Raw genomic sequence first — 18,455 nt, 5'->3', positions numbered from 1 at the left:
TAAATATAAAAAGAGGTTTTATTTATTTACGATACGTCTAGTTTATTTATATTTTTATTTATTTACCATACCTATTGAGTAAGTATAAAAAGACGTTTTATTTATTTACCATACCTCCACTTTACTTATATTTTTATTTGTTTACACCCTTACATGTATATAAGGTGACTTATGGAGTAAATATAAAAAATGTTTTATTTATTTACCATACCTCTTTTATAAATATGGTATTTGGCCCATAGGATTCACTTAAATAAAACCTATTCTTGAAAATGGGCGAATGGATTCACTTAAATAAAACATATTCTTGAAAATGGGCGAATGGAAGGTTGTACGTCATAATTTCAAGGGCTAAATTTACCTTTTTTACCCTCTCCCTTAAAATAAGGTGGGCTATTTGAGGTGATTTGTAAAAATGTACTGTGATACAAAATATTCGCCCACTAAAAATTTAAAACCCCTTAATTTCGCCAAAGGGCGAACATTCGCCCCTAAAATTATCCTTGACTCCAATGTGAACCTAAAATAGTCATAAGAGTGTATGGAAATCCAATTCCAGTGAATCTTCTATGTTCAATCAATATGAACTGAAAGAAGTACTAAAATGAACTGAAAGAAGTACTAAAATGAACAAAACGAATAGATAGTCAATCTTACATTGGACAACAACTTTGTTGGGTAGTCTCTTTACAAATTGATCAACAACATACCGCCAATTGGTTGCATTGTAGACAGAGAAAGTTCAAATTATTTTGAATCCATATAACAATTCAAGAAAGAAGAACTTATAAATTTCGCTTGCTATATCAACATATATAACACATCAAGAAACCATAGATTATTATATCATGAATTATGATGCAATAACCGACATATTGCTCTACTTGCATTGAGGCAATAAAAGTTAAAACACTATCTACTATTCACAGCATGTTTAAATTATTTCAAATCAGTTACTGGATATGAAGAATTTTATTTCGAAGAACATAGAAGGAAGTAAACAAAGAGAAAGTAAAAAGTGGTAATCTAAAAGCGAGGCAACAAAAACTACTATTCGCAATGGTGTAGACTTTTTTTTTTTTTTTTTTAACCGCAACGGATATTTTATTAAAGGGTGGCCAAAGCCATATCAAGTTTTACAATTTCCTGTTTCTAAAAGAACAGATTTCTTCATTTACAAGATCAACTTGTCCTTTCAAGGAATGGCTGCCATGTACGGTTCTCCTGCATCTATGCTGATCATGTTCTTTTCTAGATTACATCCAATATTTGCCAGGCTGTCTGCTTCTGTGTTTAATTCTCTTAGGATGTGGTAGATTTGAACTGAAGAGAAGTCCTTCAAGAGTCTATTCACTCTTAAAATCTGTTTGTTCAATATTGGATCCTTGAGCCCTTTCTTATTTAATAGAGATTTTATCAGCAATTCTGAGTCTCCAAACACTAGAATTTCCTTTGGGTTTCCTTTTCTGACCTGTTGGCAAGCTTTTAAAAGACTGAGGACTTCTGCCTGATTGTTGGTTTTAATTCCGAGACCCCAGCTGTAATCCTCTTTTCTTCCATTCGGGAAGTAGATGACCCCCCCAGCTCCTGACCTGCCTGGATTACCTTTCGAAGCTCCATCAAAGAAAATAGTGCATTTTCCTTGAGATTTCCACCACTTCTGGAAGTTTTCCAAAGTGTCTCGAATCTGCCAGTTTTCCTTGTGTTTTGGGCGAGTGATTAAAGAAGGGCTCGATGAAGGAATGTAATCACCCAGCCATGCTCTTTCTTCTTCTCTTAGGTTGCTGTCTCTGACATTGGTTTGTCTCAGAGTTTCTATAAGTAGTTTCTTGGCCTTTTCTGCGACATTTCCTGCAGACATTTCTTTTTGGTTAAAAACAATTTCATTCCGGGAGAGCCACAACTTCCAGCACACATATTTTGGAGCTGCAATCCACACCTTATGCCAAAGAGTCTTGTCTGCGATGCTGTAAGGATACCGAGCTTTCCAAGACAGAAACATGTCTGTTATTGAACAATGCACCGGTGGACTAACATTCAGTCCCGCCAAGAAGCTGGCCCAGGCCATCTGTGCATACTCACATTCAATGAACATGTGAGCTGAGGTCTCCAAGGCTTTTTTGCAGAACACGCATCGATGTGGACCTGCAATGTTCCTTTTACAAAGATTTTCTCCAGTCAGTATTTTGTTATGAAACAAGGTCCAGAAGAAGAAATTGATCTTCGGGATGCTGAAGTTTTCCCAGATCTGCCTCCACACTACTTCCGGATGCAAAGAGTCCTTTTTGCCTTGCATCTGTAAGTACCCTTGCTTGGCTGTGTAAACCCCTGTTTGTCCCCAACCCCATGAATCTTCCTCGTCTTTGTGCACTGGAGTGAAATCTGTGATTGCATCCATGAAGTAGTTCAACTGATTTTTTAGGTGTGCTGGTATGTTGGGCAGAGTCCAACACTGCCAATTGCCTTTATTATCCCACTCTGCAATGTCCTCGATTTTCCTGATTCCTTTTGATCTTAACCATACTCTTAGATCTGTGATTTCGTTTATGACCGAAAGAGGAGGGTGGCCCATGATTCGGTCTCTCCACAGCAGTGATTTTTTGCCGTTCCCTGGAATTTTATACAAATGTGTCCTGAAGAAGTCTAACCCTTTGCAACAAAGCCTCCAAGCCTGTGTTCCTCCAGGAGAAGGCGCTGGGTTATAGGAAATGATCGACTGATTTCTGAGATATTTTAAATTTAGGAGCTGGCTTATTGGATGCGTGGGTTCAGATATAAGCTGCCACAGAAGTTTGCAACCCAAGCCGAGATTTGCATGTTGGGGGTCTCTGATTTGGAGTCCACCTTCAGCAATGGGGCGCTTCACCATTTCCCAATTAACTAAGTGAAAACGATTGTTGTTCCCCTTCCCTCCATTCCACAAAAAATTCCTCATTAAACAAGAGATCTGGTCTGCGATTTGCCTTGGAGCCATTAACAAGGAGGCTTGGAAAGTGGGCAGTGCTGAGAGCACCGAACGGATGAGAGTGAGCTTGCCGCCTGTGGAAAGCCAGACTCCGCCCCACGCTACTATCTTTTTTTTAAACTTGGATATTACCTCCTCCCATAAATAATTTCGGTTGGATCCCATCGTCAACGGGAGACCAAGGTACTTTATTTTATCCCACTCTGCATAGCCTTTGAATCCCAATTCACTGGCTATCCTTTCAATTGTTTGTTGATCGGTATTCCATCCATAGACTGCACTCTTCCTCTCACTGATAAGTGCTCCAGTGACACTATAGTACTTTTGGAGAATTGTCTTGAAGGATTTAGCAATTCTCATGGAAGCGCCCCCGAGCAAAAGGGAATCATCGGAAAAAAGCGCATGGTTTACTGGGGCTGCGCCTTGTACGATTCTTATCCCAGGAATGATGCCACTTTGTTGCTCCCGTGTCAACTTTCTGCTTAAAGTGTCCGCCATCAGAATATAGAGAAAGGGAGACAAGGGGCAACCTTGCCTCAGTCCCCTGGTGGCTAAAAAGAACTTTGTTGGTCTCCCATTTACCATTGGAGCAATCCAGATGTTTTCAATGCAGGCTTTAATAAGGTTTATGAATTCCTGTCTAAACCCGAAGGCTGCAAGCACCCTAAGCAGGAAAGAACGGTTAACACGATCAAAAGCATTACTCATATCTAGTTTAATAATCATACCTTGCTCTTTCCGAGAGTGGCTGGAATGGAGAGCCTCTTGGATTTGAATGACATTGTCCAAAATTTGCCTGCCTTTCACAAATCCTCCTTGGGCTGGAGAGATGAGTTTTTGGAGAAGAGGCTTAATTCTGTTTGCCAGCAGTTTAGCTACGATCTTGTATGATGTATTACAAAGAGAAATCGGCCTGTATCTGTCAAAGGATCCTGGGTTTGTTTCTTTTGGAATTAAGGCAAGGAATGTCGATTTTATTCCTCCACCCACTTTTGCCTTTCTCAAGGTTCCTCTTATCATTCTGAAGAGGTCGGTTTTGATAATCTCCCAACAAATTCTATAAAAATGTGCTGTGAAACCGTCGGGACCTGGGGCTTTGTCTGGCTCCATAGCCCAGACTGTATTAGTTATCTCTTCTTCCGTTACAGGTCTCATCAGAGAGTCATTATCTTCCTCACTGACTAGATTTGGAATGGTTGAGAGAAACTCTACTTCATCCTCCTCATTCCCATTACTTTCTGCACTCAGAAGATTCTGAAAGTGATTTACAGCTGCTTCTTTGATTTGAGAAAATCCTTTATGGACCTGACCACTGGTGCTGGTAATTTCTGTTATATGATTACGCGAAAGACGGGCCCTGCACTGTCTGTGAAAATATGAGGTATTTCTGTCCCCAGATTTGAGCCACAGGCTTCGAGACTTTAAACGCCAATATTCCTCTTCATTTCTGAAGGAACAGTATACATTCCTTTGTGCAGATTTTTCATTAGCTAAATCTGTAGAAGAGGGATCTTTCTCCTCCATTTCAAGTTGTATTCCTTCCAATTGAAGAACTGCCTCCTTCCTCTGTCTATTGGGAGATTGCATGGATTTCTTTATCCAGCTTTTGAGCTCTTTTTTTGTGTTTTTCATTTTTTGTTCCCACACATAGCTTGGGGAACCGAATACATCTATCCTCCATGCTGCTTGAACTGTATCTATAAACCCTTCTTTCCCTGCCCAAAGGGGGTTGAAGCGAAATGGAAGGGGACCTAAGTCTTCTTCTTCTTTTAGGCATAAGAGAATAGGCTTATGATCCGATGTGAGCTTTGGGAGAATCTTGGTGAATATTATTCTTTTGTCCATCATTAGAGAGCTGCTGATGAGAAACCTGTCCAATCTGGCAGAAATATGATTTTCTCCGGTTCTATTGTTTGTCCAGGTGTATTTGCCTTTCACTGGTTTAAATTCTACCAAATCCCATTGCAGAATCAGATTGCCCACTGTTTTGATGAAAGGATCTCTAGACTGAATCCCTCCTTTCTTTTCTTTGGGATCTAGAGTTATATTCAGATCACCACCTATGACTAAATTTGAGGGGCTGATTTGCGCTATATAATCCAGGAGTGTCCTCCAACACTCTCTCTTTTCTTCATACTGAACAGGGACATACAAGTTGAACAGAGCGAGGGAAAGATTGCTTACTGTGTGTCGCAGCTCTATGAAGATCCAATGTTGGGTTGCTAAGAATCGTTCAAGGGAGAAGTCTTTTGTCCAAAAAGTACCTATTCCTCCGGCTGTGCCTCTTGCACTAATAGCCTTTCCTGAATCAAATTTCCATTTCATAGCACTGGTGTTTAGAAGAGTTTCCCCTTCTATTTTGGTCTCTTGGAGCATTAGGATGTCCGCGGTCTCCATCTTCAATAAGTCTTTGATAGCCTCTGCCTTGTTGGGATTACCCAGACCCCTACAGTTCCAAGAGATCAACTGCATCATTTACCGCTAATAGGGATAGGCCCTCCTCCTTTGGAGGCTCTAGGCCTGATATTCCTCCCTAGTGTCATTTCGATAGTAGCTTGACTGCCTAGGGTTTTTTGTCTTTCTGACTCCTCTTCTCTAGCTTCCTTGTTTGATCTTCTCCCAGCCCTTTTTGTTGACCTTTCAAATGTTTCATCATCTGATGATCCCATATTCTCTATGGTTTTCTTCTTTTTTTTATTATATCTGCGTATGTAGGGGAAGAGATATTGCATGAGTTGGGGATTGGGTTATTACCTGGTTCTGTGGATTCAATATTCTCCTGCTGTGGAGGTTCTTCTTCCCCTGCTTCCGGTGGATCTGAAGGAGGCGCGAGGATTTCAAAGGGGTTTTTGTCCCCCTCATTGCCTTTTTTTTCACTGCTACCAGCGTTTTGGTTACTCGTGCTTCCGTTATCTGTTTTGTTCTCTGTCCCTTTAGCCTTGTTTTTGTTATTCTGCCTGCTGAATGTTGTCTTCTTTGCCTGTTTCCATTGTTCTTCTTTTTCCTTCTCTGATGTCTCCTCATTTCTTTTTTTGCAGTATCTTGCAAAGTGCCCGTACTCATGACAGAATCGACACTTGAATGGCAGCTGTTCATAATCAAGCTCTTGTATGTGTGTCCAGTTTGCCACCGATAGCTGAATCGCTTCGGGTAATCCTGTTTCCAAATCGACCTCCACGCAGATCCGTGCACAAGAGTACTGATCCTTCCGTGGGGCCTGGTCTATGTATTTTCCAAGTGCATTTCCAATGGATTGGAGGGAGCTTTGATTCCAGCAATGCAAAGGAAGATGCGGGAGGCGCACCCAAACAGGAACCGCCTTGGGCACGTCTTGCGCTGGATCAAAATCAGTAGACCATTTGTTCAAGTAGAGACCTTGAGGCCCCATGAAATATGGCCCGTTTCTGAAAATCAGGCCTCTGTCCTCTGTACTGTCAAACAAGAAGACAAAAAACCCTTTGCCTACAAAATAGATCTTGATTCCTTCGTTTACCAAGGGTAGCCAATTCCTTTTGACCCATTCTTCGACTGCTCTCGGGGATGGCCACAAACCGGTGAACTGACCGATCAGACCTTTTTCTGCAAGGTTTAGCGCGGATCTGCAGATTTCCTCCTCAGGTAAGGCTACCTTGGGTATGCTGTCCAGTTTTTTGACGAATTTTTGCTGTTGGCCAGAGGCCTGACGTTTTCCTGATGCTGAAACGAGAGCCTTGAAGGCTTCGATCTCCGGAGGGAAGGGAGGAGGGGCCGCAGGGCCGCCTCCATGCTCCATGAGGGAGGGCGCAAGCGGGATCTCTCAGAAGACGCGCTAGGGTTGCAGACGCGTCCGTGGAAAAAAATTAGACAAATAATTTTTTCAAAAAATCATCAAAAAATAATTAATTAGAAGATTTTCGCCCTTGAAAAATAATCTAACGAAATGGATTCAACACCCTCAAATACCCTTACTATAACTAAATTTGCAATGTTGCAATAGTGTAGACTTTTAAAAACCATTCATAGTTTAATATGTAGCATTACTAACCATAACTGACAAAGCTTTTGAATCATCTTTAACCCCATGAATTTCTTGTCCTATATTTTAACATTTAGATTCTAGAATAGTGACTCGTTCGTAATATACCTTACTTTTGACATTTGTCGAAACACCTTTTTTTAATTCATGTCCTATATTTTAACATTTAGATTCTAGAATAGTGACTCGTTCATAATATACCTTACTTTTGACATTTGTCGAAACACCTTTTTTTTCAAATTCTAAAAGTTATGGCAAAATACTTGTATGGCGTCCTCGAATCTTTTCAAAAGAGAAATGTCTAGGAAACTCAAAAATATGTTTCCTACAGATTTTCTACTAGGAACACTTTGATGTTTTGTTTACTCAGAAAGAGCTTCTTTTATGGGAAGGGATTTAATGTTAGTACAACCAAGATTCACCGTGGTTAATAAATTTTTGAAATCAAAACAGAAATCTAGAACCATGAAATAAATCCTAAAACCTAACCACAAATCCTCTCCCTTTTATGAGTGAGTGTTATGTTTGTGTTTGTCAAAATATCTAATATCAATCTCTATAATAGTTTCAATTTTAATTTATACTTAAAACTACAAACTGCCCTATATTTACTCTGCAACCAGATCCTAGGTTTAACTACCCTATACTTTATTTGCCACCAGATCCACCAGGCTTGGGGATTGGATCCTTCGATCCCGGGAATCGATTCAAATCCACCCTATATTAATTTCTGAAATGGATACCTAGCAACAAGAAACGTATTTCGTGCCTCTGAAACAGATTTGAAAACACCCGAAAGGGATCCTAGGAATCTGAAACAGATACCGTCCAGGTTTGACTACGGATCCAGTCATACAGAAAAAGATTTTTAAGAGGATAAAAAACCCACTATTTGAAATCCAAATAGAAAAAACCCTGTACCCAATTCTTAGTCCTCCTCGCCCCCATCCCTAAACCAAAAACATAATTTCATCTACCTGCAATTGCTTGGAAGTTGGATATAACTTAGAAGCTTGGACCTACGAATCAAACTTCGAAGCGACATTGACGGAAGTTCATAAAAGCTACAGGTAGGCCATTGGTTCTTTGTAATGTACATTACATGATATTATTATGTAATCAGCATTGGTTATTTGTAATTTATATCATAGTAAAGGAGGCTGAGAAAGGCTGAGAAATTGTCCACCAAAAGTGGTTAGAATCCGGGTAAAAAGTTCAAAAAAATTTGTAGATGCAGCGTTTGAATCTGGTTTTTGATGGTGGAAATAGATTTATCACCATCAAAAACCTTTAAAACAATTATGCAGTTTATTCATTTTTATTTAGATTTACAAAACTCTCTACTGGATTTTTTTTTTGAAAATATGACTTGAATTTCAATAACTTTTCAAGGCAAAAAAACATAATCTTTAAACTCAGGCCATAAATAATAATCAAAATTCATAACCCCTTAACCTCATGACCAGCCAATGAGTACTTATACTGTCATAAGAATTATTTTAAATCATCACATTTAATTGCTGCATATATACTTTATTTCATATATGATTTCCTTCCCCTCCTAGTAGGATTAGATGTTTTTATATCTATGGAATAAGTTTGTTTGCAACATTCTTGATTAATAGATTCTCTTTTCTCTCGTTGGTTTCTATATGGAGATGTTTGCGTTAATAAATTATGCTCTACTTCTCTTGTTCTTAGTGTTCTCTGTTTGATTTTGTTGGTGTTATCTATTCTCAGAGCTAAACACAATGTTTCCATTCTTTGAGATGTAACTCAGAGTTTTCTGGTTCTGGTTAGAATCAGACCTATCTGACTGACAGGTTATTTGATAGGTTATTTAATGGAAATAGACACTGGATTTTATTGATTTTGACAAGGATATTTTGCAATTTCGGTGGATTTATAAACCTCATTGAAACAACTTCATATCGCACTTTCAATGATTAAAACTAGTAATTCAAAAAATCCATCAAAACTTCAAAACCCCTATCAAAATTATAAAGAAAACTTACCAAAAACCAAAGACAATTCGTCACACGATTAGTCTACTCGGTATATTACATATTTCTACCGGTGTTCACTTCCAATCCCTCGCCACAACAAATCTTGGTATATTAAATTTGTCTAGAAAGGCGGCATTCCAATGACTTTAACCAAAGTTTTACAAATTTAACCAGACTGTCTAATAATAATCCAAAACTTCGCCACTACAGCACTTGCATTTCATTAATTCTTGAATCTTTAAACCTTGATTCCAGAAATCCTGAATCCTTCACCAAATTACACCAAAATTTAGCCAAAACTTACTTTCCAATGATCCGTTCACCATGATTACGAGATGTTCGGGAAATGCCTTCGCCGCGCCGTATTGTGCCTCCCGACGTTCGACTTCGGCGGCATCCCATACGTCCGCTCCGCCATTTCTGCTCTCTCAGACAACGGGAGCCATACTGATCCCATTTTCGCGAGGATTTTCAGCCGGGGAGTGAATAGGAGAATCACGAGCACAATAAAAGCAGCCGGAACTCCGCACGTGATAGTCATTAGGCGCCACGGCTGAGATCGTTTTAGTTCCTTTCCTCTGCTTCGATCCAGCCATGGCACGCTCGCTATCTCTGAGTTAAATGTCAGCCTGTGCGAAAGGTACACAACTGCATTTAGGGTATGTGCAAACTAATCTTACCCGGGGCTGTCTAACGAGGCGGCCAGGATGGTTAAAAGTGGTCGGAATCTCAGTAAAAAAATTTCAAAAAATCTGATAGAGGTAATGTTTGAATAGTGTTTTTGATGGTAGAAATGGATTCAGCACCATCAAAAGTGTTTAAGATACCTAAAATTTTGAAGTTTAACAAGTATAATATGGATTTAGAAAAATCCTAGCTAGATTTTCTCCATCACCAGACTTTCCATAACTTTCCAAGCAACTCCTCTACCTCGCTAGACTACATATTTTCACAAGTAACAAGTCGGAAAGTTAAAATTTTATCCGGGACCTTCGAATAGAAAATGATGAGAATGATTCCAGTGTGGATGATCTCTGGGCGTGTTTCTTACAAGACTGCCCGCCTTTAAACGCTGAAAATTTGGTATGAAACGTAGTCAAAGCGAGGTGGCACCAATAATGTTGTTGTGGAATTGTGAGCGGTATCTGAATTTGGATAGGCTGATATATTTAATAAAATAAAAACGATGTGGATAAAAAAATATATAATATTTTTTAAATAATGTGTTGGATTAAATTGTAATAATTTGTTTAATCTTTCCTATTTAAATTAAAAATTATGTGTTTTGTAAAAAAATTCTAACATATATAAAACAATATAATATAAAATTTGTGATTTGATATCAAATACTTAAATAATAATAATAATAAAAGACATTTAACATTTTTAATATATTTTAACCTATAACTTATTAATCATTTTAAAAAGAAAAATAAATTATAATATATGAATTATTAATATTTTTAAAAAAATTTATAAATATATGATATATATGAATTATTAATTATTTTAGAAAAAATATATAAATAAAATGATATATATGGATTATGTTACAAAGTATCATGATTTTGGAGGATATCAACATCTTTGATGTATTGTAATTTTTAATTTATTAATAATTTAAAAAAAATTGTAAATAAAATTATTAAAAAGAGAGATAAATTATAAATAAAATTATATGTATAAATCATAAATAAGTTACAAAGTATCATGAGTTTTAAAAGAAGACATCAACATCTTTAGTATATTGTAATTTTTAACTTATCAATAATTTTAGAAAGAAAAATAAATTATAAATAAAATAATATATGAATGATGAATAAAGTTACAAAGTATCATGACTTTTTAGATACTTTGGATTTACTATTAATTATAAGATTGTAAATTAATATATTGAGAGGAATTTTAACTTATTAATCATTTTAGAAAAAATAAATAAATTATAAATAAAATAATATATAAATGATGTTACAAAGTATTATGACTTTTTAGATATTTTGGATTTACTATTAATTATAAGATTGTAAATTAATATATGGAAATGAATTAATAAACAATCGCACTTTGTAAGTTTGTTTTTATTTAATTTAAATAAATAAACTAGTGAAATAAAGTTTTGTTTTTAAAATTTTAAATAAATATGATAGTTTGTATTAATTATTTAAATTAATAATTAATAAAATTCAGATATCATTTTTGGGTTTCAACTGCGTTAAGTAAGTCATTCAAAGTATGACCATTTCCATGAGAGGTAGTCTTAAAGTGACTAATTTCTCATGATTTTTGAATAGTTCACTTAGCACTCATTGCATCGGGTGATGCTCACAGGGGTGAAGAAGTGGGATTGAAACTAGTGAAATGTGGAGAACGAATCACATAGCATATGATTTTTGAATAGTTCACTTAGCACTCATTGCATCGGGTGATGCTCACAGGGGTGAAGAAGTGGGATTGAAACTAGTGAAATGTGGAGAACGAATCACATAGCATCAATCATCACTTCCGGGGCTTGCACCCGGTAACCAGGACTTCCCAGGAGGTCACCCATCCCAGAACTCCTCTGGCTCAAGCGCGCTTAACTGTGGAGTTTTTCCCCACAATCAAGCCCACTTAGCTTGCTACCCCATTTGCAAAACCTTAGCAAGTATTGTGCCTAACTTTAATTCATTTTTATTATAATAATTAATATGAATTAGTTTTTATTTTATATATATATATATATATATATATATATATATATATATATATATAATTGTGTTTTATATTTTTCTCATGTTGTAATATAAATTGTTATTGCCCTGTTTTGACGAGAATAATGTAGTTTAAATGTTTATTTTTTCAATTTTTAAATACATGTTTATACATTTTGTTTAAGATTTGGTTAAAATAATAAATTTGAGTGATTGTATTTGTATAAATATAAATAATTTCTAAGTGTGATTTTTTCATATATAGATTCAATACTCTCAAAAAATTTTGGGTCATTTCGATTGTAAAGAGTTTACTAATCAAACTTGTGATTTCATTGGATTGTTGCCAAATTCTAGACAAATTAGATCAAAAAATAAACTGGAAAACTTTTCAAAAAGTCCCACTTGAAGACCACTCTTAAATTTAATGCTTGGAATTTGAGTTTTGAATTCATTTATGTATTAAAAATGCATTTCAAGTAATGAAAATTAGTAACATTAACAAGAATAATACAAATATAAGTCTTCTGGATTAATCACATTGTTAGGATTTGGTCGACCTTTCAAACCAACTAATGTGGTTCACTAGTTATTAAAAATTAAGCATTGGTAAATTAGTTAAAATTTTAATATAAAATATTATTTTTACAAATTTATTGATTTATATAAAAAATCACTTTATATAATATTATTTGAAAGGGGGTTGACTTATTCCAAATAAATAAAAATAAATTTAGTTAAAAAATAGATGTCAAGAATAAAAAATATTCTATTACAATATATTTTAATAATTATTTATTAATATTATCAATTTGTTTCATATTATCAGTTAAATATGATCATTCTTAGTTAGAGGATAGAAATATAGCACTGTTAAATCATAAAAAATAAAGTTATAGGTTAAGAACTATTAATAATCTATGCTATATTTTTAGTTTTATTAATAAATTTAATAATATTGCAAAAATAATAAAAAGAGGAAAGGTTAAGAGGGGAAATAAAATACGACCTAAAACCTAAGGGGGGTTGCTAGAGAGAAAAAAATATAATTTAAGGAGAGGCTGTTAAAAAATATATATTAGGTTAAATACAAGAAATTAAAGAAAATTAATAAGGATAATAAGGGATAAATGATGAAACCAGAAGAAAATAATTAAAAAGAGAGAGGAGTAGGAAAGGGAGGCGGAATCATGAAGAGAGAGTCAGAATCCAGCTCTTACTCAATTTCCAACCATCATCCCTATTAAGATTTTTGGCATGCCTCTCAATCTCAATCGCTTCCCTAAGTTTCCTGTGGTGGAAGTGATCAACGCTAGCAATGACTTTAGATTCTCCAATGCAAATATGGTGTTTCGATTTCTTTGCATGTTCAGCTAGGGTGGATGTCATGTCTCCACCACTTACATATTATATTTAAAAAAAATACATAAAAAAAATAAAAAATAAAAAATAAAAAATAAAAAAATTCTACATAGTAACCATTCATCAACTTAGCAATAATTCATGGCATGAATATAACATACGAATCATTAAACTGCTCTCAAGTTAAGTCTCTGATAATTGGGCTACATTTGATTCCGTGCAAATAGGGAAGTCTCATCCATTGTTTGCTGACAGTCACATTTATTTGGCGTTAATTTTTACCAAGGACTCACACCAGTTCACACTCCAGCTAAACTATCCACTTGTTTTGGCATTTAATTTTCTGCTCTGTCATGGTAACGTGGCACGACAGACTCGTCCTTCTGCATCTGGACACCTTGGGTCTCTCGTCACATCGACGGTGGAGGATTTGGGATTTTGATCCTAGGGTTGGGCGCTTTCCGGGAGGCTACTCAACCTTGTTTGCTGGAGTTACGCCTCATTGTGCTTCCTCGCTCCTTGGCACCCGATCCGGCTCTCCTTCTCCTCTCGTTGGTTTGCTCGGCTTGCAGACCTTGGTTTGCGATGCGGTTGAAAGATAGAAGTAGCGGAGTTGTGGAATTTCCCACCGTGGAATGTTTGGCACCCATTAAGTTGTTCAGGTGAGTATCTTACGGTTACGTTTTCCGCAAATGTTCAGTTATCTCTTGTTAACCAGTCCTATTGCTGATACAATTTTCCATACATTCTTCTGCAGGAATAAAGGAAGCGGGTCCGAGGGTTTCAAGTTGTTGTCAATGGAGTCTGTGGCTTCCCTTCCTGTCTCCTACGCTCGAGGGTTTCCGGGTAAGCCTATCGGTGGTCCTGGTGCTTGTTGACAGTAAAGGAACACTTGGGAATAATTTGTGGCTACTTGCATCAATTCTCCAGAGTTGTACTAGTTCTTGTATTTTGGTTTCTGAAGCTAAGTGGAAGACTTTTGGCAAACTGCTTGTTAAATTCCTTTTACTGGTGGATGTCCACTGTTATATTAAGAGTTGTATGCATATTTTCCGTGTCTAGCTGAGGGTTTCAGTCAGCTGCGAGCCCTGTAACTAAGGCCACGCCGGTGTAATTGTTCCAGGTTTAGGTTCTGTTCTTGACCTGGTACTTCTTGTAGTAACAGACTTTTCGGACTGAAGCCATTTAAGTTTTCTTCCTGCCAAGTCAATGCGGGTTTCTTTTGAAATGTAATTAAGTTTTTCTTTTGACTGCTATGCGAATAATTATGCTCTTTTTTAAGATTATCGATGCTACTCTTTGTGCACAGTTCATTCTGTACAGTTTTATGTGGGTTAAAAAATTCTGTGTGAACATTGTACCGCTTTCTTTAAATGACTAGAGCTTTCTCTACTAATGTGGCTCTGAGTTTAAATATTGTTGGAATTTTACTTCTGCAGAACAGAGTAGCAGGATCTCTCCATTTGATTATGTATCTTGAAGCTTTAGTTACTTAATCGAGAACGTAACTCTGTCAATGATATATTTGCTATAGGGTTTCGTTCCTGTATAGGGTTTTTCAGGAAGGGTTTTACAGAGTTTTTGTTCATTAATTAGTAGTCTTCGCCTTTAATGATGCTACCCAGTTCGGCTTTGGTGTAAATACTCTTATTTTTCCCGGTCACAACGGCCCTGTCTACTTATTCGAACTTGCTTTAGGTTTCAGGGGCATAACTTTGTGCTATCTAACCCAAGAAATTAATCTTTTCCTCTTTCATGGCGCTAGCATCTTCAGTGTTCTTTCTCTTCTTGACTAAGAACTTGGGTGTTAGTCAAATTTGTTCTCAGTTCTTAAATTTACACAGTTTAGCTAAGAGATTATTAACCAGTTCAGTACAAACAATAATTCCTCTACAATAAATTTTCTAGCAAATAAAATAATCAGTTCTACTCAGTTAACAATCCTGCGGTCAGGGTCATCCAGAAAGTAAATTAACCAGTTCTGAATCAGTCATTAATTCCTACTGTTAATTTTTACTGTAGAAGAAATACCCAGTGCTGAACAGTTAATACCCTACTGTTTTTTTGTTTTCCTGCATTAAATAACCAGTTCTGTATAAATTATATCCCTACTGTTAATATTTCCAAATATCTTTTCGGAGTTAAAGCTCCTTCTTTTCCATTCACACATAAAGACTCATAATTCAACTGTGCAACAGATTAGTTATAGAAGGTACTGCTTACCTGAGTTTCCAAGAAGTAGAGAACTCAATGGTAGAAGTCACCTTTGTTATCTGCTACTTTTCAACCACCTGTCTGTGAGATTTGTCTACAGGACCAAATCTCCCCTAAGCTTGGTCACAAGACCTCTGTCTTCTGCAAGTTTTCGCACTCAGTGCTTATGCTATCTGGTCATCACCAGACTTAGCATTTTCCCCTTACCGTCTGACATTTCAACACGATTTTTCCTCCCCTCACTCCTTTTTCTTTTGGAGCATTTCACAGCTAGGGGAGGTAGTTAGGGTTTTTCGGCAACTTCCTTTTTCCAACTTCCTTCTATGAGAAGTTACAAGGTCTGCTATCACTCAAACCATTTCCTATTTCAATAATTAACAATATTGTTTAACTCAAACAATAACAACAATAATTATTCAATTTGTTTCTTACTGTGGTAAAATAAAAATATTTACAGTTTTTCTGGGGACATTATAGCTAATGCGCGGGAGCGATTGTGTCTAATGTCTGCAGCATGCTCATTGATTCTCTGCTTAATAGACCTGTCTGTTTCCCCAATATAGGGGATACCACAGGAGTCGGGAACAAGGTAGACCCCCTTTGAGTCCCTAGGGTCAATAGGGTCTTTAATAAATCTAAGAGAATTTTTAATGGTGTTGAGAGGCTTGAACGAAGAAGAGACATTAATCTTCCTAAGGATATGAGCAATCCTATCTGTGGTTCCTTGGATATATGAGAGATGAACCTTAGCAATAGGATCACCACGAGCATATTTAACTCTCAGCGCTTTGCAGGCTCTATGAAAGGTCTTGAGGCTTTGAAATCTGTTGAAAAATACCTTCTGATTTCCAATAATAAACACTAGCACAACCATACCAATTAAATGGTTGGTAAAAATTAATAACAGTTAAAATGTGTGTCATTTGTAAGACTAAGAATATGTAACCCCAAAACACGAGTGTATGTTGGAAAAAGAAAAATAATATAACAACCCTTGATTTTATGAGTTCAATTATATTTACGATGAAAAATATTCTCAAATTATTAAATTTAAATTATTCATAGAAAAAAAAAACCACCGAACCTCCAAAAATACTATTCTAAAATAAATCATATCTATAACATAATAAATATAAAAATTCAAACATAAAATAAATAATATTTAAAATATATCTTTTATTTAAAAATAATAATAATGATAAATAGTTTAGCAACTAAAATATTATAAATAGTAAAGTATATCTTTGCTAAGTCAATTTGTGTTGTCAAAAGGGTTCTTCAACGAAATAAAACACCAGTGTTGTAAGTGCCGATTCCACTACACGATATGTTTATTTCGTATGGATCATGGATCACTATTACTAACACTTACCATTGTAAACGGTAGTATGTCCATGTTTTAAGTGAATTTATCAAAATATACCTTTAATCATGACATCTTAACAAAGGGATAATATATAACTTGTGAGATACTTTCACCCCATTGTAATACCTTACATCGAATAAAACACTCATTGTATGTGTTCATTAAAGCATTTCAATAAAAAAATCTTATCTTAATATCACAATCTTCGCTTTGTACTTTAACAAATTGCCCTCTCTCCCTAAGGTGCTTATATAGAATTTAACACTATGGTAACAAAATATGAAGGTTATTGCTTTGGGTTGGTGTTAATTAATTGAGACCATTCAATCACAATTCCCTTATTTTAAAAGTATGAATTAAATGACACATAAAATATTTATAAACTATAATAGAGTGCAATGCAATCACTATTAAATTTTAATTAATTTACACTAATTCAATAAAACCACATGAAGGTTATTGCTTTCGGTTAATGTTGATTAATTGAGACCATTCAATCACAATTCCCTTATTTTAAAAGTATGAATTAAATGACACATAAAATATTTATAAACTATAATAGAGTGCAATGCTATCACTATTAAATTTTAATTAATTTACACTAAGTTAATAAAACCTAAACCTATCCACATTTGTTAGATGAAATATAAAAATGTAAATATTTAGGAAATATGTATGATTAGAAGTATCTTGGTGTTGATGGTGCTCGATCCGACAACATTCAGGGGATCTATGATCTAGGTGGATATTGGTGGCCACCCGCTAATTCCACTTGGACCCCCACCATTACTTCTTTCAGTTTTTTAGTTTCCTTAATTGTAGCACAGTTTACTATTTTTAGCAATTTTTCGGGTCCTAAACTTCCGAAGCCGTTTTGAGGCCCTAAACGACGTTTTTTTTTGAAATATACTGCTAGCGATTTTTTTTTGTCTAAAATCGTCTTTTTCGTCATAGTCCTCGGAGAGATCTTTCCAACGGGCTATCATGCATGTCAAACGGAGATAATATGACCAAGTCGCGACCCTAGGAAGTTGGCTATCAGCGTCACCCCAATGGGGCCCATAAACTCTTGGTGTTACATCTCCTCGGGTTAGGCTTTTGGTTGTTTAGGGTTTTCCCTTATTGTTCAATAATAAAAAGGCCCTCGAGCCTCATTGTAAGGCAGTTCAGAGGCATGTAGCTACCACATCTTTTCTCAGAGATAAGCTACCATCACCCTAGCTGGTTTATTTCCATTCCTATTTGTAAGCATATTTCAGTATTTTACATTAATAAAATGAAGTATTATTTCCGTTGCATCTCTGTGTTTATTATTATCTCTGTAATTTGTTGCGTTCCTGTTTAAATCCGGATCAGTGGTATCAGAACAGTCTGCTTTTTTTTCTCTGTTTTTCTTTGCATGTCCCCGACAAAGTCGGGATATAAGGAGTTAGGGCTCGAACTGGTCGAACCTTTGCAAGACCGGCCTCGCAAATCCTGACGGCCTCCCATGGCGAATGAAAAGAAAGACGAGGGGGCAAGAGATCCTATCAAAATCTTTCTCAAAGAAGCCCAAGAGCGACAAAGGAATGCGATGATGAACAAATTTGCCTAGATCCTTCAATGGCTACCTAGGGGTGACTCATTGGCTTCCAACAGCTACTCTGGAAACGCCACACCATTTAAGGTACAAGTTAATTTTGAAATCCCAATATTCGAGGGTTAGATAGACGCAGATGCCGTCAAGAAATGGTTAAATCTGCTATAGGGTTATTTTTCTATTCATGATTTTTCCAGTTGGGAAAAGATTATTTTTGCTCTTCTCAAAGCAATGCCCCACATTAAGGATTGGTGGCAA

The 18,455-nt window shown here is 36.0% G+C and overlaps 1 protein-coding gene across 1 annotated transcript; it reads right to left on the bottom strand.

The window, feature by feature from the left end:
* Positions 1-1,195: 1,195 nt before the first annotated feature.
* LOC149146328 (uncharacterized) lies at positions 1,196-6,737 on the bottom strand. Its single transcript, XM_089452722.1, has 2 exons — positions 5,720-6,737; positions 1,196-5,268 (listed from the first exon to the last, which is right to left on the bottom strand). The coding sequence occupies exons 1-2, from the start codon at positions 6,735-6,737 to the stop codon at positions 1,196-1,198; spliced, it is 5,091 nt and encodes a 1,696-aa protein (XP_089308848.1).
* Between the last annotated feature and the right edge of the window lie 11,718 nt (positions 6,738-18,455).

This window comes from Pinus tabuliformis, chromosome X (genome assembly GCF_031772625.1).
Source record: "Pinus tabuliformis cultivar Carrire ecotype Pingquan chromosome X, CPIR1, whole genome shotgun sequence".
Taxonomy (NCBI): domain Eukaryota; kingdom Viridiplantae; phylum Streptophyta; class Pinopsida; order Pinales; family Pinaceae; genus Pinus; species Pinus tabuliformis.
This window is presented reverse-complemented; position numbering and strand designations above follow the sequence as displayed.

Excerpts from the sequence above, each read along its gene's own strand:
- LOC149146328 (XM_089452722.1), bottom strand. The coding sequence starts at position 6,737 with ATGGAGCATGGAGGCGGCCCTGCGGCCCCTCCTCCCTTCCCTCCGGAG. Across the intron at positions 5,269-5,719 it reads TATTGAATCCACAGAACCAG|GAAAGGCTATTAGTGCAAGA; the intron begins GTAATAACCCAA and ends AATTTGATTCAG.